The sequence below is a fragment of the Homarus americanus genome, unplaced genomic scaffold (assembly GCF_018991925.1).
Source record: "Homarus americanus isolate GMGI-L3 unplaced genomic scaffold, GMGI_Hamer_2.0 scaffold30858, whole genome shotgun sequence".
In the NCBI taxonomy this organism is placed as follows: Eukaryota; Metazoa; Arthropoda; class Malacostraca; order Decapoda; family Nephropidae; genus Homarus; species Homarus americanus.
The window spans coordinates 3,576,296-3,602,773 of NW_024737697.1; the positions used below are offsets into that span (position 1 = coordinate 3,576,296).

Below are 26,478 nucleotides of genomic sequence, written 5' to 3' on the forward strand. Positions count from 1 at the left end.
TTTTTGTATAATACATATTGGGATTTAGTTCTTATATTTATGAAAATTTAATTTAATTTAATTTTTTATTCTATTTTCAGCGTAAATACACATAAAATAATGGTGTAAATTGAATTAGGTCATTAATTAACCAGGGTTTTAAATAGGAATCGTTGTTAGTAGAACCATCGTTATTGGAGGCTTTCCCGTATAGTGACTGACTTAATGGAATTATGAACAAGATTTATGTAAATTCAATATAATTAACAGTTTCAACTCTTTAAGGAGGTTAGTGTGCTGAGGGATATATGTTTCCTCATTTATAAGAGCACTGTAACAATTTTGAGGTGAAAAACTCTTTAAATAAAAGTACATTTCCAGTATATATGCACACACACACACACACACACACACACAAAACTGAATACATATATATCACACAATCAGAGTGAACTGGGTTTTAACACCAACAAAATCAACCATCCATTGCTTACTACAACATAGTAAAAAAATTGAAGGTGAGGCACTTTAGTGTCACTGTGTGGCAATGTATGCTGACAACACTCATACTACCTCATTACTTGGCCCTTAACTATGATTTAAATATGTACCAGACAGCAGGATAACAACAATAAAAAATGAGATAAATTATAATGTGGAAAATTTCCCATTTGAGTTAATAAAAGTACTGTAAATACTGTACTGTATAGTACACTCAATCACTAAATGGCAGTGAAGTGGAATCCCATTACACAAATACATCTCTACTGTAGTTAGATGGTCTAAAATATATATTATATTTTTAAAAAGTTTGACAAAGATGGCAACTGGTAATGCAATACAGGTATACAGTACCTACACCCAACACTACAAAAAGTTAAGAAATCCATGATAAAACACTGTGGATGTGGCTGACATGGACTGAAAAATTACTTTCATTTGATATTCACAGTAACGTTGGTAGCTATAGTACATGTCATGGTAAGATACATTAACCAAGAAAAGGTTGTACGACAGGCACCATTTGCACCACAGCCAAATTATTTTCATATTCCCAGAGGATCACAGTGACCCAGGTACTATTTGAGACACTTTCTGTCAAAGTTACACTGACATGTTAAACTTTGTTAAACACTGTAGAAGATATTGAACTGAAATTGAAATGTCAACAGCAGACAACAGTGAAATACCATAAAGTAATCTAAAAGACAGGCTGGGGGTACAGTGGGGGAACAATAACAAGGCCAACAACCCTCTATTAACTGAAAAGTTGTACTGTGTATACAAATGTGCAAAACTGACATTACTGTACAAATCAGCACAATATAGTCTGGATTTACGTGGTTTTTGTTTACGCGTTTGGTCATTTACGCGGTGCCTTGCCAGAATGAAGTGTTTTAATTACGTGGTAAATTTCATCATTTACGCAGGAAGCGGCGCAGGCAGGGTACGCACAAGGGCGCCCAGTCATCAAAACATTACCGAATTCTTCACCCGCCACCCACGACAGCCGGCCCAAGTTAGTGATAGTGATAGTGAGGATATGGACTTTGAGGGGTTTGACAAAGAGGCCCTGCAAGCCTTTGTGGTGGATAGTGATACAATTGATACAAGTGATACAGGTGAGGGCCAACAATCTGCCCTCTGCCTCGGAACCAACCCCCCATCCCCGAGTGCCCAGCCATCTTTTCTACTAACGTAAGTATTAAAAAACCTAATATTATTGATATTTCTCTTAAATATTAATTGTGTGTGCATACCATCATAAAATTAAGATGTTATTTTTACTACAACGTACATATTGTGTCGAAAAAAGTGGAGTTTGGGAGTGGGCCCAGTCTCTATTTCAATTAATCCCATATGTTCTGTTATTTCGTTTACGTGTTTCTCGTTTTACGAGGATCTCCACGGGTTTAATTGACCACGTAAATGCAGACTATACTGTACCAACAATTGAAGCCTGACAAAATTAAAGGGCAAAGAAGATATCTATATCTACTGGGGATGAGTGAGAGAAATAAAATTTGGAGCATGTAATAAGGTAAGAGTAATTACAGACTGGAAAAAAGTAAATAAAGTATTGTCAATGAACTATTAATCTTGAACAAATTAAATTAAGTACAGTACAGTACTGTACTACTATTGACAAACTAATACTTTGTGAGCATAGTAATATATATATATATATATATATATATATATATATATATATATATATATATATATATATATAGATTTATCTTATCCACGTTTTCATTGTGGATTTATAATATATATATATATATATATATATATATATATATATATATATATATATATATATATATATATATATATATATATATATATATATATATATATATATATATATATATATATATATGTGTGTAATAATAATGCAAAGCATAAACTTCGTTTCACTAGGTTTACCTCAACACAAGACAAAGCCTTACATGGTTGGGGTTGGAATAAGATGAGATAAACAAACAAATAAAAGGGAAGTACAGTACAAGAATACTTGGCTGAAAGGCAAGTGATAAAGTGGAGGTAATACTGTACTGTACATCCATTCTCAAATTTACTTTAAAATTCGACAGAGTAAATATTCTGCAACCATAGACAGTGCAAACAAAATCACTTGAGCACTACACTAATGTAATAGAACGAAATCAGTAAAATGTTACAAACAGATAATGGCAAGGCCCTTACTAGGAGAACGAAGCAAGATGTCACAGTAAGACAGGATGAGGCTGTGCACCATAAGTCTAAAATCTTACATCAGGTAGTTACAGTAATGTACTGTATTCTGTTCCAAAAGGAAACAAGAAAACTTAAATAACTTTAGCCTATGAGAGAATCTAAAACTTGCAAAATAAAATGGTCACACCATTATCACAGTTCTAAAAGTAGCCATAAATACAGATTATATTTTCTAGTGGTCCCTCGGTTAACGAACGCCTCAGTTAATGAAATTTCGGTTAACGAATTACCTTCCATTAGAATCTTCAATTCGGTTAACGAACAAAAATTTGATTAATGAAATCCTTACGAAAATCACGTTTTGTTGTGAGCATCAGCTGGTCAGCAGATGGTCCAGTCTGCCAATTCAGTAATCTGTTCTAAGTTTAAATTCATTTCCAATGGAGTAAACACACCTGTTTCAATAAATTTCAGCTTTTTAATATTTTTGAATGTTTTATATTAAAATTATTAGTCATTTTAACATTAATTATTGATAATATATGCAGTACTGTAGAGGGAACTAAAATACCAGTTTGTTGTTATGAGAATCAGCTGAGGGGGTACAGTACTGTACTTACAATTAAGAACATAAGAATGGAGGAAGCTGCAGCGGGCCTATTGACCCATACTGGGCAGTCCCATTTACACCCAACCCCTATTGCTCATGTAAGCATCCAACCTATGTTTGAAGCTATCCAGCATATTCGAGTTAATGATTATATTTGGTAACTTGTTCCATTAATCCACTACTCTGTTTCCAAACCAGTGTTTACCTATTTCGCGCCTAAATCTAAATTCGTCTAATTTAAAACCATTGTTACGAGTTCGCTCCTGGTTGGATAGTTTGAGTACCTTTAAAATGTCCCCTGACTTCCATTTATACACCTCTATCAGCTCGCCCCTCGCTCTACGTCTCTCGAGGGAGTGCAAATTAAGATGCTTTAACCTGTCTCTGAACTCAAGGTTCCTAATGCCCGGGATTAGTCTTGTCATTCTCCTCTGGATTCTTTCCAAGGATTCTATATCCATTCTGTAATACGGTGACCAGAAATGAACTGCGTAATCCAGCTGAGGTCTCACAAGCGCAAGATACAATCTTAAGATGACCTCGCTAGTCTTGTAACTAACACTCATTTGTATGAGCCCAAGTACTCTATTAGCCTTGTTACGAGCATAAACACATTGTTCTATGTTTAAATTTGTTTCCAATGGAGTAAATACCCTGTACATTATCAATAAATTTGAGCTTTTTAATATTTTTGAATGTTTTATATTAAAATTATTAGTCATTTTAACATTTATTTAACATATTGATAATATTATACAGGTATGCAGTACTCCCTGTACAGGTTCAGTTTGGCTTTGTTTACAATCGAGAGAGCAACTATTTTGTTGGTGTCTTGAATATTTTTGCATTTTTCATTGAAATTATTGGTCATTCTGAACTTTAATTAACATATGGATAATATATAGCGCAGTGCAGTGTTGAATTACACCTAGTGAACTTAAAATTTATTGGTGAAATGAGGCATCAAGCATGGGGTGATTTCTCTTCCTCCCCCACTTCCTTCTCTTCTCCTTTCTCCTCCTCCACCTCCCACTTCTAATTCCTATCATCATCATCATCAACCAGGAGCCTTCTACATGCACACCTCAAAGTAAGTGTACTTTACTGCATTTTTTTTTTTTTTGTAATGTATGTACTTTTCGGTGAGCTGGAACCAATTACCCAATATCCCATTGAAACAATGAATTCGGTTAACGAAATTTTTGGTTAACGAACGACCTTCTGGAATGAATTGTGTTGGTTAACCGAGGGACCACTGTAAATTAAATGGTGCAATCCTAACCAACTTGAATACACTTGATTACTTTAAAGGCAAGAAGGATTTGCTTAGCCTGGGGCACTGACACAGTAAGGGAGCAGCTTAGTATACAGCCTAATCGTGAGAATGAATTCCCCCTCTCTTGGACTGGTTGTGTGAATCACTTCCAACTGTGCTATCATGCCATTTAATGAACTTGAGGATTCATCTCCAAGAAAATGTAACAAAATAATCTACAAATGGCCAGAACAAATTATCAATCAAATATTTTGTCCTGTAGAGATGAGAAAAATTCATAAAAAAATGACATATCACAACTAAAATATACTTTTTATATTTGTTTTGTATTTTATAAATAGCATCTCATAACTTTCTTAATGCTTTCATTTCAAGGGACAGCAGTAAGTTATGCAAGAACTAAAATACAGTTCACAATATACCAATAGCAGTACAAATTTCATTTCTACAATGTTGAACAATGGATGAGAGTTAATAATTAACAGCACTAAAAGTACAGTACAGTGCAATATAGTACAAGCATTACCCAACTGTACTGTCAGACATGCAACACTGCAATCATCTAGGACAGGGGTGTCAAACATGGGGCCCGTGGGCCGCATGCGGCCCGACACACTCTTGCATGCAGCCTGCGGCCCATTTGCTGCTCCAGCCTTACCTTGAGGAGCTAGAACTAAATAATGAGTGTATCCCTGAGCTGAATAAAATAGTCTGCTGTTTCCTAGAACAAAATACTCAATCAACATCAGCTTTTTGAATGGCAAGTATAAGAGAGTAATCTTTCTCACTTTCCGACCTTGAAGTCCCTGATATCAACACAAAAAAGTACTGCATCAAGATTTCCAAATTAATGAATGAGTTACAAGAAAGGTTTGCTGACTTTAAAAGACTTGAGAAGGATTTTTTTCATTTTTCGGGACCCATTCTCTGTTGGTGTTAATGAGGTACCAGAACATCTTCAGTTAGAATTAATTGAGTTCCAGTGTGATTCTGTGTTGAGGAACAAGTTTTCGAGTGTTGATGTTGGCACATTTTATCAATATTTTGGACCAAATTATCCCAGGATCAAATGTTTTGCCTCAAAGATTACCGGTATGTCAATGTTCGGAAGTACGTACATATGTCTGTGAACAACTCTCTTCTGTGATGAACTTGAACAAGTCTCGGCTTCGGTCCCAACTTACTGATGCGCACCTTAATTCAATACTGAAGGTTGCTACAGCTCAGTCATTAGTGCCAAACTGGTCCATACCAAGAGGAGTCAATTATCAGGAAGCAGCAGTAGCAAACAATAAGATTGATCAAGATAAATAAACACTTGATTTGTTTGTTTTTAAGGGTTTTGCACGAGCGCAGACTAAATCCACCTTTCTTATTTTGTTGTACTACTCACCTAAGAGGTGATTGCGAAGTGCTCATAATTATGTTACTTGGCCCGCATACTGTGTACTCATATTAAATCTGGCCCACCTTGGCAAATGAGTTTGACACCCCTGACCTAGGACAATAAAAATAATCTTCCTACTACAAGTTTACTCTGCACATTGGACTACTCGTACATTAGTAATTAAAGCAAAAATTAAAGTGACCTTATGGTTACCAAACCACCGAGTTCGTAAGACAAACCTGCAACTCCAATAGTGATGACACACAGGAAACTAGCACACGGATGTGACCCAAGAGCTTTACTAGTACATGTGGCTTCTTATGTACTGGTATAGTGTATCAAGATGATGGGCACTGTGTGTGTGTGTTTGTGCGAGTTTAGTACTGTACAGGCATCCCTCGTTTAACAATGAGGGGTGAGCTCCTGAAAAACCCATTGTTAAGTGAAATGATCGCTAAACTAGGGCTAACGAGGAATAATATCTATGAAGATGGCATGTAGTTGTGTAGCCAACTCATCACTCAGAGCAGGTGAGGCTGAGCTGTAAATGATGTTATTGTTCAGCTCATAATTTTGGGTAGATATACATAATTTTCTTAATTATTTTTTTTTTTTTTTACTCTGTTACATGCACACACAATCATTCATACAGACTATTCAAAAATAATAATTATAAGATAAAAAATATAAAGGGAACACACATTTGTTAAGTGTGTGGGAGTTAGTACAGACAGCAGGAGAGAGGGGAGGGAGCAGCATGGGGGATCTCATGTTGCTGTCTCGTGTGTAGTGAAACAATTACCAAATGGCAATGCAGTAATTTGTCTTTTATTTTTATTATTATTTTTATTTATTCCTTACATTTACTGGTACTGTACAGTCTACACTGTACCCTCATTAATTCAAATCCTTATAATTCATATTTTGGCAAAATTCATGTTTTTAAAAAATTAATTAAATGATTTGAATTTGGAATGAATCCAAAATAAGTGAGTGGTTCCGAAATGTTATGTGGTGATGGGCTTGATATATCAGTCTCATTGATTCAACTGTGCTCTCATGGTTCCTTAAGCAGACTTGGGTCAGGCGTCATCCAACCTGGACGTTCGTCTTTTCTGTCCGGTTTTTGCCATCCCATTTGTATAATTATTATAGAAGTACAGTATAGGTACAGTGATATCTCCATTAGCTGGAACAATTGGTGCAGGGCACCTCCGGGTATGAGAGATTTCCGGGTAACGAGACGACTTTCTCAAAGCCGAAAAAAAATCCCTCATCCCCGGAATTTTCCGGTTAATGAAAAATTTTTCTCTGGATTTCCAGAAAATGCACCTCATTTTCATCTCTCAAACCCGGAAAATAACTTCCCCCATCCTTGGAATTTTCCGGGTATGAAAATTTTCTTGTAATTTTCTGGGAAATGTACCCCTCGGAAAATAGTTCCCAAAGCCGGAGTTTTCTGGAAAATTATGGCTTTGGGAAAGATTTTCCTAGAAAAATTAAAATCCGGCTATCGGAGAGTTGCGAGTTTGAGGGATTGAGGCTAACGGAGATATTACTGTATAGCGTATTATGAAATATATTAAAATGAATGAATTATAGGAATAAATTATGAATTATATTAAGATAAGTTATAAAAATAAAATATGAATTACATATTCTGATTAACAAATGAATATTATTTTAATTGTTATTAATATAATAATTAAAATTTTATTTGTATTAAAATATTTCATGGTATACAGCAGTCCTCGATTTATGACGGGGTTAGGGACCGACGACCAGGTCGTAAGTCGTATTGGCCGTAAGTCGAAAATGTGAAAATATTACATAGAAAATCTAAAATGGGTCTCTTTATTCTTCTCGGCAACACAAGAACTCTCACTTTTACGCTTGCCAGCCATTTTAAAGGGAATTACAAATGAAAATTTTGTCAGTACACAGGGCGATCACTAACGTCTGGACTCGAAAATACGTAATTTGAAAATTATTTTATACGACTGCGGGGGTCGTATGTTCGGGTGGTCGTAAGTCGAGTAGGTCGTAAGTCGAGGAGTACCTGTACCTATATTCTTATTTATGAAAAAATAAGGTACAGGTTGGACCTCGCTAATTTGGGAAGCTTGGGACTAGATCAGTTCCGGATAAGCGAAAATTCTGAACCATTGAAGCTGAGGTTAAAAAAAAGGGCAAAATAATGCATAAAATGTACTATTACTGGTACCAAAACAACTTACATCAGCGTAAATCTAGCCCAGGCTTACTGGACCTCTTTATGACAAACTGTACACAGTCAATGAACCCACACCATATTCTGCACACAAAGCCCTGACCAATGTACCACTGTCTAATTTCTTCAGTATACAGTAGACACCTTTTCTAAAATAGCTAATGTCACATGCTTACGTTTTGCCGCATTACAACCACTTCTACTAGTTGCTAGTCTCTTAGGAGACATATTTATGGGTAAATTATAAGTATTTAAAGGTAAAATAGTGGCAACAGCCACTGGAAGTGAGCTCTGACAGACATAACTAACAACAGCCATATTCAAACACCGTCCCGTACCAACGAAGTTGCCGGACTATCGGATCTCGAATTAGCAGGGTCTAACCTGTATTACATATTGTAGGTCATATCAGTAAGTTAGGTTGACAAGCTTAATATTCACTTTCATAACAATATCAAGGCTAAAAAGGTGGAAATATGGGGTGTGGGAGGAAACAATCAGTAATCTTTATAATAAAACATTCCTAATATAATTTATGTTGTATCTTGTTATTCCTAATATAATTATGTTACCGGTATACTGTACTGTATTCATATAATTCATTCATTATAATATAATTCATAATATATTCCTATAATAAACTCAGTATTTCTAATAGAATTTGTGATGTATGAAGGATTTTTAGTTATAATTGTCCATGTGGGAATCATGTTTCCAGGAATAGTCCAAGTGGAAATATTGTCTATCTGGGAATTGTCTTAGTGTTATATAGTCTTGGATGCTATCATGTGAGAGCAGGTCACCAGAGTAGGCGCGACGTTATGCGGCGTTGTCACCTCATCAGTTGAGATGCTTACCGCCTAAAAGCAGATGTTTTTAGTAGATTTGTAGGATAATGTTGTGTTGATGGAAATATATATCTGAAAGATTTTGCAAGATTTTGAGTAAGTAAAATTAATGCAATTTGTGATAAAACAGTGAATAAACTATTATTGTGCATCGTGGATGCCTGTATGTCTGACAACACCCTGTTGTTTACTATTCATGCGGCATGCGTGTTGGACACTAGTGTTCTCCCTGGATATATATACTGTATGTTAGTGTTAACTTTAGTGTAATGTCATTGAAGAAAAACATTTTTGTTAACATTAAAGAAGTAATTAAAAATTAATTTTCAAATACAGCTACTCCTCGACTTACGACCTACTCGACTTACGTCCACCCGGACACACAACCGCCCCATTCGTACCCAAAAATTTTCAAATTACGTATTTTCGAGTCCCGGCGTAGTGATTGCGCTGTGTACTGAAAATTTTTTCGTTTGTAATTCCCTTTAAAATGGCTGGCATGCTTAAAAGTGAGAGTTTTGTGGTGCTGAGAAGAAAAAGAAACGCCCATTTTAGATTTTCTATGCATTATCTTCGCATTTTCGACTTACGACCAATTCGACTTACGACCTGGATTTGGGTCCCTAACCCCGTCGTAAGTCGAGGAACAGCTGTATTTTTAAAATAGAAATTAGAAATTAAAATGTTATAAAAGAATGGTTTAGTAGTGCTGATAATACATGTGCTGTGTAAGTGCCTCGCCTTGTCACCTCACCTCACTTGCCTCATCACCTCACCTCTTGCCTCATCACCTCTCGTCTCCTCACCTCACCTTGTCGGCTCCCCTCACAGTGTGTTACTTTTATTTATTACTGTATTATTTATGTTCTTATTACTGTACTATATACATTTAAAATATATTTACGGTATGTTTGCACAGTAATTATAAATAGAATATCTTGTGTGGCAGCCAAGGCATGGTTACTGAGTATGTTTGTTGGTTGGAATAATGAGGAAGAATCTTTGGAACAATCCAAATAAGGTTAAAAAATTAACAGAAAACGAACAAATAATTTAACACAAAAATTCAGAAATTGTCGAATGTGAAAATATTTTTAACTCGGTTAATTCTGATTTTTCGGTAATTCAAGTGACCTAGAGCCCCTTTTTTGTCGAATTAACGAGGGTATAGTGTACACACAACACAGTTCAACCAAGCAGTCATCAAGCTGATTAAAGATACGTGTGTAGCTGCTGCCTGTATGGCATGACATCACATAGGGGGAGAAGAAGGGAGAGTGCAGCTGGCTGCAGAAAAGCTCACTGCCTTAATACAGATATCCCTTGTTATACGAATATTCAAGATACTAAAATCCACTTACCGGTACACAAATTTCCTAAATTACCACGTCTTTTTGGTGTTACGGAAGCTTCCCCTGCTTAAACAAATTGCACACCCCTACTATAGTGTGTTTTTTCCCAGCTGAGAAGAGATGCCCTGCCCACTTCTCAAGAGTTACAGCTGATTGGCTGTTGCATATCTGTCCGATTTTATCCTCAAGTAATGATGTATTTCTAAATGAGTTTATTCATAATCGTTGGGATGACCGTTTCTGACGAGAAAGATATTTGGTTAAATTATATAAAGACACATACGTTCATTATTTCATACATGAGCAAGTAGGAAGTTTATCAGAAGTATTATACATGAATTAACTGTTAAACACAGTCAATCAGCTGTAACACTTGAGGAGGGGGTGGGGCATCTCTTCTCAGCTGAGAAAAAATGCACTGTAGGCTGAGGTTGGAGTTATGGTTATTTTTCAACTCCTAATTTTGGGTACATAAATATTACTTTCTTAATTTTTGTTATTCATTTACAAGCACACACAATCCTACATACAGAATGTGCACCAAAAATAATTATCATAAGATTAAAACCATAATGAGAATAAGCATTTTTTCATGTGTCAGCAAAAGTTATCAGGATGAGCTGGGGGGAGTTATGTTATGGATATTATTTAACTCATGATTTTGCGTAGATAAAATTTAACTTCTTTCTTTTTATTCACTCGGTTACATGCACATACAATCTTACATACATAATGTGCAAAAAAAATTAAAAAGGTACAAAAAATAACTACTACAGGGTATCATAAGGTCAAAAACCTAAAGGGAATATGTGTGTGCGAGAGAAGGATGTGGGAATGTTAATAAAGGTCGGGAAGAGGAGCGTCCCCAGCCGGGTGGGGTTGCTATGGCCAGGCTTAGAGCGGCAGCGCGGCCACACGTGACATAGCCAGTGCTTATACAAATAGTGGCTGTGTTAAACTTTGATTTAGCTTTTCTTTAATGGTTTTAGCTCATATTTTCATCTAGATGGTATTTTATTAATATTTTTAATGTGTTAACTTGTAAATTACAGTAGTTGTGTACTATTTAATCTTATTTTGTTTTTTCTTGTTTGTGAACCGATTTCGTGTTTTTAGGTATTTTTGTCCTTGGGGAAACGAACCGTACTTTTCCTATTCGTATATCGAGGGATACCTGAATACACTTTCACTACCCACACATACAAACCCATGCACTTCATTTTTCTTATTTTATAGTTTTATATTATATTTTCTTTATTTCTAAGCCACATTAGAGTACGTATTGTAATGATGCGTAATTTGAGCACACAATCTCCAGTTTTCAGACTTCCCTCCTGATAAATTTTTTCCAGTGACTTGAACTTCGCTAAAATGAAAATTGACAATCATTAAACAAAAAAGGGTGTTAAAAATTTTATATTGCCAAACTGAAGTGTTGCTAAGCAAATTATCATTAAATGAGAGATACCTGTACTTCTATTCATCAATATAAATGAAGAAACTTTTCAGAAATAATTCTAATTTGTTAAAAAGTGTATTATTATTTAATAAGGACATAATTAGAATACTTTTAATAAAATAAAAATAAAATAGTGCAGAATATATAAAAAATAGAATAATTTGTAAATAACTACTAAACCTTTCATTCTCAACTTTGTGAGAATAAATTGGTTATGACCACTCTACTATAGACTCATAGAACATTTTTTCACTGAAGATATTCCCTGCTTTATCAAATTTATGTAGTATTGTAGTTTATTTAAAAATATAAATAGATTGTAGTTTTGTTAACAAGAAAACTGATGAGCTCAAAGATTTCTTGTCCATATCTTAATACAGTTCAGTATATCTTATCTGCCTGTGTAGACTGATGTAACTTGACACAGTCATAAGTCAATACATAAAGTACAGTACAGTACCATAGTCTTAAAACCATAAAAGTGTGAATGATCAGAAGTTAACTTCAAGTGTTGTCATGTGAGTAACATTCTTCAAGAAGAAAGTAATAGTACAGTACACTATACTGTACGTATAATGGTTGAACACAAATGACATTGAACACCTTGATGTGTCCATAAATTAATATTTAAGTTTCTCTGTTCATCACTGAACAGTTTCAGAAAAAAATACTGTATTATTCTGCTTGAGATTTGATTTCCCCAAAACCTTAAAGAATTCTCATTGAAGTATTATACACCATATATTTCTATACTAAACATTATACTGTACTGTACTGTACTCAATGCAATATGTAATACACTAAACAAGATTAAACTTTTGAACTAACTGTTAATTATTTTCTTTTTTGGCCATCAAAATAATCCAGTAACTTTTTGTCATTGGTGAAGATGTCCAATCAAATTATTTGTTTTCCAGCAGATCAACTCTACAGCGACTCCTTTACCAGATTATTTAAAACTAGCAAAGATTTGACTGTAAAGCTTTGGTCTACCTCATCCATCAGTTTAGCATCTTCTAGCCTATGAGGGCAAAGGCAAATGATGACAGACCTCCAGTCAGTAGCCCTAAGCCCAGCATGGCAGCCATCATGCTGCTGGCCACCTCAGCCTTGTCCTCAGACACCATCCTAAAGAGGAAGATAAAACACAAGTTCATAAAAAATAAGTAAACCAAAAACAGAACCCACTCTATAAGAACACTCTTAACTACACTCTACAATCTTTGGATATTCTCAAATATTTATTACAGAAGACCCTCAATATTTTGCAATCCAGTAATTTGTTTTCATTATTTTGTGGTACCCAAAATTACTCCCATTTTACAAAACTGTAGTCAAGCTCTTTTTCTTTGCAGTGTAAGCCCAGAAAAATTAGATAACTAAAAGAAAATGGACCAACACATTCATCAGTTGTTAACAACAAGTGTTTACCATGTACAAATAAGGTTTTGTTCATTATTTGAAATGTTATTGAGAAACAATACCAAAGTAACATATTCATACAGTATATCACACCATTAGATATGAACATGACAAAAATGCCAACAGTTACTTACTTTGGGCCGTACATCATACAGAGCGATGAGCAATAACCATTGGAGAGGGAGAACAGGAGCATGAAAACCACATACCAGGCATCATGGGCAAATAATGAAGGGATGGGGGACTTTGGGTTGTGGTTGCACAGCAGGAACAGAGGAATGAATACAATGCGCAGTAAAACCAGGAAATACAGAATCTTTGATCCACGTCGAGGCTGAGAAAAAAAATGGATCAATTATATATCAGAAAAGAGAATGATCTTAACTGATAAATTATTCACCTCTTTGATTAAAATTACCTTAACAAAACTACATACGTACTGTAAGACATTTACAAATTTTACCACATACAATTGTTCCTACACAATAATAAGATAATCTTACCAATTCTTATGAACTCTGTACTGTGTTATATTTCATATTTTAAGTATGCTGATATGTTGTGAATATATCTTATAATTATTAATCATCTGCAATTAATGGGATTGAGTCCAGCTGATGGCCTGTATCAAGAGTGAAAATAAGAAATAACAGATAGGATACATAATTTGCTAATTTCAGAAAAGAAGCAATGCAGTTCTTGGTTACGATAGATTGCCATTTAAGCAACAAGCTTGGTAAAAAACAAACAAATGATGATTTATAGATCACCCCGAACAACTTTGCAAGTGTGAAAAATATTTCTGTAACTAATTCCCATATTTTGACATGGACATTTTGTAGTTCTTATTTCGGTTGACTGCTATCACCACCAATGTAACCAAAATGAACCTGATGAAAGCCGAGTTATTTATCAAAAACACTTTAAAGCACACACACAATATACACTACAAAACACGTACTATATTGCTAAGTGGGCCTCCAGCTATAGGTAAATGAGTGGTTGAGGGGCTGTGGATGGGTGAGGGGTGGTTGAGGGACTGTGGATGGGTGAGGGGTGGTTGAGGGGCTGTGGATGGGTGAGGGGTGGTTGAGGGGCTGTGGATGGGTGAGGGGTGGATGGGTGAGGGGCTGTGGATGGGTGAGGGTGATTGGGGGCTGTGGATGGGTGAGGGTGGTTAAGGGGCTGTGGATGGGTGAGGGGTAATTGAGGGGCTGTGGACAGGTGAGGGGTAATTGAGGGGTCATCCCTAGCCATTCTTGACCAGAACTACACAAATATTTCTACCCCTGAGAGTTGTTAGTTAAGAGGATGGTTTGGAAAGTCAATGAACGGAAAAAAAAGTCACAATTTTGGGTAGGAAAAGAGTCGCATTTATATTTAGACACCATTATCAAGTTAGCTTAGGTTTGGTTTGGTTTTGAATGTTTTATTTTGTCATTAAAAAAATAAACTATCCAAAAGTAACATTTTTTAAACATGTTCAAAAATGAAAAACTATCTTTACATACAGTAAACCCTTGCCATTTGCGGGTTTGCGATTCGTGATTTCAACGATTCGTGGTAAGCAGATGGCGGCTATGGTGGCTGGCTTGTGAGCCTTTTCCCACAGCGCAATGAGTCACCCCATGTGCCCGCGGCATCTCATTTTCCTCTGTTGGTGCTCACCCAGTGTCTGTGACCCAGCATCTCGTGTTGTACTCTCAAAACTTTCGTGTTTCTTTATGAAAAGGGACCCTAAAAGACTGCCTAGTGTCAGTGCTAGTGGAGTGAAACGTAAGAGGCAAAAGTCAGTGATGACCCTGATAAAGAAAGTTAAATTATTAGACAAGTTATAGGAGGGTTGGTTGGTTGTTTGGTGTGAGCGAATCCACAGTGTGGTATATAAAGAAGAATGAACAAGTAATTCGTGATTCTGTTCAAGCGAGTGCTCAAGCAAGTGCTAAAGTAGTGCAGGTTGTTCGTGACAAGAACATAGTAAAAACAGAAAAAGCACTGAACATTTGGATTGAGGACCAGCACCGCAAAAATGTTCCGATCGACAGCATCAATGTGATTCTTGAGAAAGCTAAAAGCCCTTTATGCTCATTTTTACGAGTCAACAGATGGTGAAGGGGCTAGTGTGGCTACTGAACCAATTTTTAGTGCCAGTAAAGGTTGGTTCAAGAATTTTAAGAAAAGATTCTCTCTTCATAATGTGAAGCTGACTGGGGAGACCGCATCAGCTGACCACACAGACGCAGATGCATTTTCCGCCAAGTTAAATAAAATAATAGAAAAGAAAACCTATGGACCAGAGCAAGGGTTTAATGCTGATGAATCTGGTCTATATTGGAAAAAATGCCTGGTAGAACATATATAAACAAGCAGGAGAGGCATGCCTCTGGGTTCAAGGCAGCCAAGGACAGAGTGACGCTCATCTTCTGTGGTAGTGCAGCTGGCCACATGATCATACCTGGCTTTCTTTACTGCTCATCAAACCCTAGGGCCTTAAAGGATAAAAACAATAATATTTTGCCAGTTTGTTTGCACTCAGACAAAAAGGCATGGGTAACTGTGCAAGGATTCCTGGATTGGTTCCATAAATGCTTTGTTCCAAAAGTGGAAAAGTACCTTGCTTCCAAGAAGATGGAATTCAGGGTGCTATTATTGATGGATAATGCAACAGGCCACCCAGAAAGTTTGCAATTTAGCCATCCAGGTGTAGAGGTTGTGTTCCTATCACCTAACACCACTGCTCTTATTCAACCTCTCGATCAGGGTGTAGTACGCATTTTCATGGTATAATACACCCGACGCTCTTTTGGTCATATCCGTAGTGCCATGGACACAGACCCTGACTTTGATGTTAGCAAGTGTTGGAAGAAGGACAGCATTGCGGACTGCATTATCAACATCAGTGAAGAATTCAATGAACTCAAACCAGAGATAGTGAATGCTTGTTGGCAAACCTTATGGCCTGAGTGTGTGAATAACTTCCAGGGATTTCCATCGATGGTAAAGGATGTGAATGACATTGCGAGTGTTGCATATCAATTAGGTGGTGAGGGGTTTGTGGACATGGCTGCTGAAGATGTGGAAGAGCTGATTGATGGACATGGAGATGAACTGACAGAAGAGGATTTGGAAGAGTTGGTAAAAAGTGCTGAGGAAGATGAACAAGAAATTATGGAATTGCAACAAGAAGGTTGGGACTTAAAAAATTTTGGTGAACTATTTTGACAGGTGAAGATTCTAACTGATTTCATTGTTGACCACTACCCATCCATGGAATGGAGTCTTAAGATTGTCCAAGGAATCAACCAGGTATTGTTTCCCTAACAGGAAATGTTTAAAGACCTCAAAGCAAAGAAGAAACAACTTCCAATCACAATGTTTCTCAGAAAGAACCAGCTACTACCGCAGCCGCTCCACCCTCCTCCTCCTCCTCCCAGCCACCTCACCACCTCACCACCCACGTCCCGGCCACACGACACCTCCCGGTCGTATAGCTCTCCACCAACCACCATTGCATCACCCTTCTTCAACAGTGATCCGGATGATTCCCCTAAACTTCAGTAACCAGGTGTCTCCCTATGTACAGTGCACCACTTCGTCAAGCTCCAAATTTCCACATATAGTACAAATGTAAGTACAGTATAGTATTGGTGACATTGTTTCTCATACACAGTATGGGTATATATTAGTGCACTAAGGTAGTATAAAAGTTGATATTCGTGGTTTTGCCAATTAGTGACATTTCTTAGAACCTAACCCTCGTGAATGGCAAGGGTTTATTGTACTTATTTTTCCTGTGACTTTTTCCCTGACATTTTTCTTGTGACATTTTTTCATACAGTAGGCTCTCATGTTTGGACACCTATTTAGACTGTAAAAACCTCGCGAAATTCAATTCGTCCAAATTTAAATACAACGTCCTATGGAGAAAATTAATTTGAGTTTGGTACTTTTGATGTTTGGCTAAATTTTGCCTTATTTCCCCCACTTTTTTGGCGAATTACTACCTGTAATAAAGCAATATCCTAATAAACCAACGAAAATAACACAGATAAAGTTAAATAAAAACTAAAAACAACACAGAAAAAGTTCTTATGTTCTACAGCTTCAGCTAGAGTTGAACCTGATGACAAGGCAACTTTGTCATCTGAGTAAAAACACACACAACAACATTGGCTGTCCTAATGTTTTCAACTTTACCACCACTGGTGGGTAGAATTTTTGTTTTAAATTCAGAAACATTAATTAAAATATATATGAACAGTAAATAAGTGTTGCTTTCATATTCTTAAATGTAGAATAATGACGATATGTTTTCACACGTGCGCTCTTACATACGCAATCTCACGTTTTTTTCTTTACCATTAATGGTTAGCTACTTTTATTGTTCCATTTATTAACATTAAATAACATTGCTTAAAACAACCATATTAATTTTTTTACATTAATTTTACTATAGCTACATCCAGGGTCTTATTTTCTTCAGTTTTATATGTAGAACCAATCAGTCACTGGTTTTGTAAACATTAACGAAAACAATGCCGTCTCGTCTCCTCGTGTGTTTTAATATTCTACGTATTAATAATGAATTGTATTGTTCATTTTGCACACATAAACATTAATTCAATCAAAAAGACATTCAGTAATAAACAATAATGAATCTTTTATACATAAGAGAAATGACGCTGTTTACACGATTGTGAACGTCTCCGCCGTCAAAATTTGAAATTGTGTAGAGGTTTTTTTGTGTCCAAATAAAGAATGTCAAATTAAAAACTCGCAAAATTTGAGAACCTACTGTATACAGAGCAATATTTATGTCAATCACAAAGAAGAAAATATGGATGGACTGACAAATAATAGGAAGGAAGATTACAAAAAGGTTTGAGCTTCAGTGTTGTGGTGGACAAAATTAATAACGCAACACATCCTAACACTCACCCACATTATGAATCCAGCAACTTGGCGACCCAAATAGTCTCCTACATTGAACAACAAGAAGGTAACAACTGGCTGGAAATACACACCTGTAAATAAATAAAGTAATTTAAAATTGGAAATTTAATAAATATGAGATAAAAAATATCGAACTTAACTTTATTTTTTGTTTGTGGTAAATGTTCTTGGCCATACTGTACATAGTCCTTTAGTTAATTTAAGTTTACAATGTTGTTTCACTTTATAGCCGGGTTATATCAAGAGCACCACCAGTTCACTTGTGATCATAAGGTTTGGTGAGGCAAGAACAAGATAATTGCTATTGATTTCAAGTTGGTGCAACCTCATCTTGGATTGTCAAAAATCAGTAATGCTACTGTATTAGTTTTTTTAAGGCAATAAAATATTCAATACTACATCAAATGCAAGATTTTTTTCTTTTCTCATGTGACAAAAAGAGCAGAAGGAGAGGATAAGAAATTCCATTTTATAGCTGAAGTCAAGAGTGTTTTTTACATGGTGAGCTAAAACACCTCTCTCTCTCTCTCTCTCTCTCTCTCTTTCCACCAAGCCAACAGTGTACAGATCACCTTGATTACAAACTTTTACTTATTAAAGTGTGTGTAACTTAAAAAACCACAAAGGTAAAGTGTGAAGAAGCTTCTGGTGTGAGCTACCTGCCTGTTATTATGTAGTACACTCTTGGAATAAAGTCATAGACTGCTGCACAGAACCTACCCTAATGACCTCTGACAATGTATAATTTTTTTTGACTGTAATAGGGGTACTTTACTGCATTTTATTTTATATTATTTTATTTTTTATATTTTTTATTATTGTTTCATTATTTACATCATATCATAGTTTCAATTAATGATTTTTCTCATTGCCAGAGTGTAGGTTCCGTTCTGCTGTCCACAACTTTAGTCCTTGAGTGTTCAAAAGTATCTTTCTTAATTCACTTATGAAGGCATATTATTTTTATGCCACCAAAAAGAAAATGGAAATTCCAGCTTTTTTATTTTACATTATCACTTATCATTTTACCATTACAATGGACGAGTTGATGGTTCTGGGCAAACTCAAGAAATACACTCTGCCACGTTTGTAGAGTGATACAGTATATATAATTTGTAATAAGAGTTTAAAGTCCTGCTATAATAATCGAGATAAGTTTATTTCTCTTGAAACAAGGTTGCCATTTGCCATGACGTCACTAGTTTCAAACTCATCGCTGCAGTCGGAGGTACAGTAGTAGAAAGGGTGGGCTCTTCAGCAGTGGCGGACTGGGTCAAAAATTTCTACCGGAAAAACTTATAAAAGGGCCCACTCAAAAGCTTCAGGTTGCATTCGGGCGCATTGGTACGGACCTAGTAATGTCACATTCGGTAGCATTAGGGAGGATTGAGTTAATATCTCATAAACCTCATCTCTTTTTCTTTTTTCCGTTATTTCCAAAGTGATGGACCATCACTTTGGGGCCCACCGGGAAATTTCCAGGTATCCCGGTGGGCCAGTTCGCCACTGCTCTTTAGACCCAAAATGCCACTTTCAAGTAAGTTTTAAGGGTGTTTTTTTATGGTCTAAGTCATGGAAATTTCGTAAGTGAAGAAATGTGCCATGAAGAGCAGCTTCAAAGTAGATTGGATGGATATATGAGCGATAGGGGTTGAGTGTAAATGGGACTGCCCAGAATGGGCCAATAGGCCCGCTGCAGTTTCCTCCATTCTTATGTTCTTTTGGACATAAAAAACTCCCATGTTCACACCAGTTCAGCTGTCATGTACTCTTACCTGGTAGACTTTCTCTTTTTTCTCAGTGCATTTACAGAGTATGTCAATACTAGATTGAGATACGAGTAAATTTATAAGTAATGACATTGTCTGGACTTTGTTTTGAGAATGCCTGGTGCTAGTTAACATGACAACATAGTGCTGTTATTGTTTTGATGATTTGCTTGTGAACCACTGGGATATATCATCATTTATAGTAATTAATGGGTAAGATTTTATTTTAACTACCATAAGTATTTTGATGTTTAGATTCGAGATAGGCTATATTGGGTTTGTTTTTTTCTGGTGATTTATGATGTGTTATAAACGATTTAGAACCTTCATTTCTATCGGAAATTGGTAGTTTTGAGTTACAACCCCCCCTTACCGATGTATGTTAAGCTAACCTTATAACTCATCATACCCTAGCCTAACTTAACCTAACATTTGATCTGTATTTTCTTATGTGATCGAAAAATGTTTTGCAACAGAAATCCTGTAGAGATAATTGTGTCTTATTGTTTAAAGTACCTAATCCCATAGTTAGAATATTAAGGTTCCCCAGATGACCAAAACCAAAATAATACCAATATTGTTTGGAATGTTTATACTATGAAATCTGTTGTATGGGCAGCTAATATCCATTGAATTAGTTTATATGCTTAGTAATATTTATATATTCAAAATAGTATTACTGTGTTGCAGAGTAAAGCACAATTAATTATCTAATAATATTTATTTACAGAGCTTATTAGGCAGGAAGGTTGGACAACTACAGCTGGCCATCTCCTGCTGGGAAGCTCACCTCAACCAGTGACATCACAACCAATCACAGAGCTTTTTGCAGCCACGTGACTTTTTAGCAACTTGAAATCTTATTTTTGACACTTTTTGGCCCAATTTATTTTAAAACATCATTACTGTTACCGCCACAGTAAGATAAGCTAGAAAGAGAGGGATAACCATAATAAGATAAACTAGGCGAGAGAGAGAGAGAGAGGGTATGAGATAAGAGATGTAGTGTTGCAACGAATTTGCTGACCAATCTGCTGAGGTGTTTCAATACGAAAACATATGGCCCTCGCCTCCGGGCTGAGATTGCCCTTCGAGGGTAGTCTACTGATTTCTACAGGACAGACAACACGTTGGTTCAGACCACTAGACCCTAAAACGTGAGTGATCGTGAAGTATTAGAATCTGCTAAGAAACTCTAAATAACTTTAATAAGTATATTTGTGTACTGCAATTTGATCATATTATACCAATTGTCTCCTGTATCAATAGTTATAACATGCGAGTTATATTTAAGATGTTAACAGGCTATGTACTGTATATTGATTGTATTTCATAATATGTGTGGTGAGATAACAGCATTTGTTATATGAGAAATGTTCTTTAACAGGTTTTGACCGAATTATATGGTACGCGTCAACGTTGAGGGTTTATTTCTCCAGCAACAAACCAATAACGCTCCTATGAGCGTTAACAATTACCATAGTGAATTTAAGCGTTTTCTTTACCCATTGACCTGTCATCTTACAAAAAAATTCCGACCGTCAACTCATCCAGTTTTTCCCCAGTTCTTTCATATTCTTAGCACATTTTTCCATGAAAATTTTTTTTTTTTACTTTTTGTATTCTTTCAGCAAACATCTCGTCAAAATCGCTATGAGCAAGAAGTAGAGTAAGGATGAGTCCTGCATTTGGTCCAGCTTCACTGACACTCTTCAAAAGGGTGTAACAAAACATCAGTGTTGTCTGCATGTAAATTTTCTCACCAGTCGATAAAAACATGCAAGTTGGAAGAGTATAAAAAACAAACCATCCTGACTGGACAAACAAAAACCTCACATTCTTCAGCTGAGAGAAGAGAAAAATGGTGCTCTTCACATCACTAATCAATCAACAATGAAAGCAAGTTAAGGGGCTTTGCTTCCTGTGCAGAAAATGAAACTGCATCATCGCAGAAGTGCTCATCATTCCAGAAACTACATCAGTGGTACGTACATAATACGATTGGTATGGAAAAAGTTTGATTGTTGGACACAATCCCACTGAACAATTCTGTAGTGGGTTGACACATTATGGACAAGGCAGAAGATATCATGGAGGTCCAGGGAGCTGGAGTATGGAAGCATAGACATCACCCAACTTATATGAAGCTAACAAGTGGTAGACTGCAGTGTGTTCTTCACCAACATCAATACATTGTCCACTTGAACAATGTTCCCTATTGCCAGACACTATCTTTGAGGTTCTTGGGAAAGTATTGCCATGCAGGTCTCTCACAAAGCTATGTATCCCATAAATAAATACATACTGTATATAAAAATTTAATTACAGTAATACCCCGCTTTACGCGGTTTCACTTTCCGCAATTTCGCATTTACGCGGTACCTCGCCAGAACCGGACTTTCACTTTACGCGGTGCATCTACTCATATACGCGGGAAGCGGCGTGGGCAGGATGCGCACAAGGTTGACCAGTCATCAAAACATTACCGAGTTCTTCACCCGCCACCCACCACAGCCAGCCCAAATCAGTGATAGTGAGGATATGGACTTATATGGACTTTGAGGGGTTTGACAAAGAGGCCCTGCAAGCCTATGTGGCGGATAGTGTTACAATTGATACAAGTGATACAGGTGAGGGCCAATAATCTGCCCTCTGCCTCGGAACCAACCCCCCATCCCTGTGTGCCCAGCCATCTTTTCTACTAATGTAAGTGTCAAAAAAACTAATATTATTGATATTTCTCTTAATTATTAATTGTGTGTGCATACCATCATAAAATTAAGATGTAATTTTTACTACAACGTAGGTATTGTGTCTGAAAAAGTGGAGTTTGGGGGTCGGGCCAGTCTCTATTGGAACTAATCCCATATGTTCTGTTGTTCACTTTACGCGGTACCCCATGGGTTCAATTGACCGCGTAAATCGGGGTACTACTGTACTTAATATTATGACTCCGAGTATAAAAAAAAAAATTGCAAAAAGATTCCTTCTTCAATGGAAAACTGAAAAAAAATAAAAAAAATTCTGGCTGCAACAAATATCATAAACAATGACCAAATCAAAATACTAACTTGCCCACATTTCATCTTCTGACATTGAAATGATTTTAACACAGAGAGCAGGAAAAGCTCCAAGGGTTACTGCAAAAACTCCACACACAGAAACTCCCACAGGCCATATCTCCTTGAAGATCTTTGCTTGTTCACCTAATGTCCTGTTGGTAGCTGGGGATTCATCCTTGTCCTTTTCAGGTGCTTGGCAATTACTGTAGTGTTTGTAGAACTCCTGGAATGTGCAGAAAATATTATCTTAAATAATTTATTGAGTCTCACATACTGTACATTATTAATATACTGTATAGTACAGGTTGTACCTCTCTAGTCCGGCAACCTCGGGACCTGACCGGTGCCAGACCATGGAAATTCACCCTTTTCCTGGACAGATAATGACTTGCGCTTACGTTAGCACCACTTTCACTGTTTCGTGGTCTCTTTGAAGACATATTGAAGGGTTAAATGTCGTACAGTAGCTTCTCAAATTTCGCGAGTTCTTAATTCAACGTTTTTTATTTAGACACAAAAAAAACCACTATAGTGGTCCCTCGGTTAACGAACGCCTCGGTTAACGAAATTTCGGTTAACGAACTGCCTCCCATAAGATTCTTAAATTCGGTTAACGAACAAAAATTCGGTTAACGAATTTCTTACGAACCGACCTCAACATGTTTTCACTTGCACTGGCCGGTCAACCAGCTTTAGTTTTAGTCCGCCAATACATTAATCGGTTCTAGGGGGAGCTTTGCTTGGGAATCGGCGGAGGTGGCGTCTGCATTGCTATGGTGAGCCAGGGACTACAGTACGTATATGCAAATGGCTACTGTGTTAAACTTTCATTTGGCATTTTTTTTACTGGCTTGGTAATACTGCATTTTTTTGTACCTTATTTATTGGTATTATTTTTATTAATTCCTCACATATTCTGGTACTCAGGTACTGTATACGTATAATATTTTAAGAAAATTTTGGCTACAAGAGGAAAATACATGCATAGGTTATTTCCTAAATACTCCCGGCTAAAATGGGGGTGCGTCTTATATGCCGTATCTCTCTGACAGCTATACTATGTACAGTACAGGGTGTTAGAAAAGTCCCTGTGCACCTACAATAATTAACAATAGAGTTGTTCCTTCTTCTACAGTATTTACAGTAAATATTGGGATGGTATTCACTTTCAACATTTACTGTGACCATTTCCAATATTTACTGTATCTAGAACAGTGTGGGTATAACAAGGAACAACAAATGTATACGGTACTGTACTGTTATTAATTGCAGGTTAATTCACAAGCTAACATATCTCCTGCCAATGTCGAACGGGAAGTTTTAATCAGAACACCCAGTATTGTTATTTTTATTAGGTTATTGTCCAAACTGGCACCAAGTCTGTGAGAAAACTGAGGAAGGACAAAGAAAAATCCTATACTGTGGTCCTCAGTTCCACTGGTAGGAAATAATAAACTATATATGAGCGAAACATTTTATATCATAGGTATCAAATGACTTCCAATTCCTTACATTACTTAAAGATGAAGTGTGCTTATTCCACATTAATGTGAGTACAGTACAGTACATATATGTTCAAAATACTATAGGTATAACACATAATATTTACTCACTGTTTTTGACATATAGAGGTAGGCAGCTAAGGTTAGAATCATTACTCCCACAGCAATCATAAAGTAAATGAAAGCAGCAGTTTCATCCTTTGCTCCTACTGAGAGGGAGATAATACGAGCACCTGAGGCAAACACTCCTCCAAGAGCTTGTCCAGACACTACAGCAGTCATGTACTTCTCTGGAAACATTCCAGCTACACCAAATAAACCTCCTTGGAAGATTGCACCAGAACCTGTAAACAAAATATAAATATGATTACTAGAAAATAGTGTATTGTACAGTACAGTATACTGTAGTATAGTACGCTGTCCCAGTATCTTGAAAATAAAAGATTCTTTTGCCACTGGGCTTAACCCTATCTGTTGCAGCAAGAACCACAATGGACTTTGTGTTTAAACTTCTTCTTTTTTGTACATTTACTCTCATTTGTTGGTAATCAAGTGTTAATACTGTAGTGGATACTCTCCCCTACAACTGCCACTGCCGTTAGTCGCTGATCAGCCGATCCCGCGACGAAGTTTCTCTGACAAGCCTAACCGTCTAGACTCGCGTCAAGTTTCTCTGACAAGCCTAGCCGTCTAGACTAAAGGGGGGGTCGACACCGGCGGCACTCACTTCTGGTGGATGTGTATATAAGCTCCCGGTCTCGCCGTGAAGGCCATTCTACCTAGAGCTCTGCAACACACAACACCTCCTCTAAATAAGCTCCTACACAGTAACTCCTCTACCACGCAGCAACTTCCCAGCACCATAGCTGAGTTTCCCTTCTCACCTCCATCCTATGTACGATTGAACATCACGAAACCCCACAATGGTGACCCCCGGAGAAACGCACTCACACAGGATGGACGAGAAACGGATCACTCTCCCAGTCTTCAATCACAACATTGAAGAAAACATTGAAGACTGGCTAATCCACATGGAGGCAGCTCTCATCGGCTCAACAGCTACAGACAAACAGAAGTACGTCGCCCTGGTCTGTTCCCTGCCCACAGAAGTCGCCACACAAGTTGCAGAAGTCATCACCAACCCTCCAGCTGACAACAAATTCGCAGCTCTACGAGATGCTCTCAAGAGGCGATACCAGCGGCCTGACACCAGTCTCCTGCAAGACCTATCCGGCCTCTCCCTCAGCAACTCAACTCCTGCACGCCTCTGGGACGAGATGCGGAGACTGAACTCCCGCCACACAGACGGGCTTCCTGACACTATCCTGTGCCAGCTTCACACTCAGAAGCTCCCTGCAGAAGTTCATCTCATCCTCTCAGCATTGGACTACTCTACTACCTCGGCGACCTATGCAGCCACTGCAGACAGAGTATTCCACGAATACACTGCTGTGCGCCATGCAGCCGCTAACAACTCGGTGGCCACACCATCACTTAGCTTCGGTCTCGTCAACCAAATCAGCGCTCCTCAGAGAAGTAGTATTCCACCAGACAAACAAGACTTGAGGGACCTTACAATCTCCACACCGCAGAATGGACACCCTCGAGCAGCTGTGCTCCTCCATGCCTGCTGCTGCTCCTGTTCCTGCCCCACACATTGCGTCCTACCGACCCCAACATCCCCATCCTGCCTCACACCCCGCTGCCAGCCCCCAGCACAGTGTATTTACCCTTCTCTTGGTACCATCAACGCTTTGGTGCTAACGCTAGACACTGTGAGGCTCCCTGCAACTACACGAGGAAGCGACATCGACGGGGATTGGTAGACTCCATAACCTCCGACACTATCAAGCAGCATATCACATGCCTTACTTCTGACCTTGACCACTTCACTTTTGCTGTCCGTCACGACCTACTGCAAACACTACG

General features: G+C 37.3%; 1 protein-coding gene across 4 annotated transcripts in view; it reads right to left on the bottom strand.

Annotated features, from left to right (window-relative positions):
* The window catches only part of LOC121873553 (equilibrative nucleoside transporter 1-like), a 98,680-nt gene that overhangs the window by 22,795 nt on the left and 49,407 nt on the right, over positions 1 to 26,478 (bottom strand). For 3 of the 4 annotated variants that reach the window (XM_042377194.1, XM_042377196.1, XM_042377197.1), the window contains 5 exons: positions 24,661 to 24,893; positions 23,057 to 23,270; positions 18,202 to 18,287; positions 13,398 to 13,597; positions 9,619 to 12,969 (listed from right to left, as the gene is read on the bottom strand). In XM_042377194.1, the coding sequence (XP_042233128.1) occupies positions 12,858 to 12,969; positions 13,398 to 13,597; positions 18,202 to 18,287; positions 23,057 to 23,270; positions 24,661 to 24,893 (845 nt within the window). In that variant the 3' untranslated portion in view covers positions 9,619 to 12,857. Of the gene's footprint in view, positions 1 to 9,618; positions 12,970 to 13,397; positions 13,598 to 18,201; positions 18,288 to 23,056; positions 23,271 to 24,660; positions 24,894 to 26,478 lie in introns of those variants that run through there. The other variant, XM_042377195.1, reaches the window with a different exon arrangement.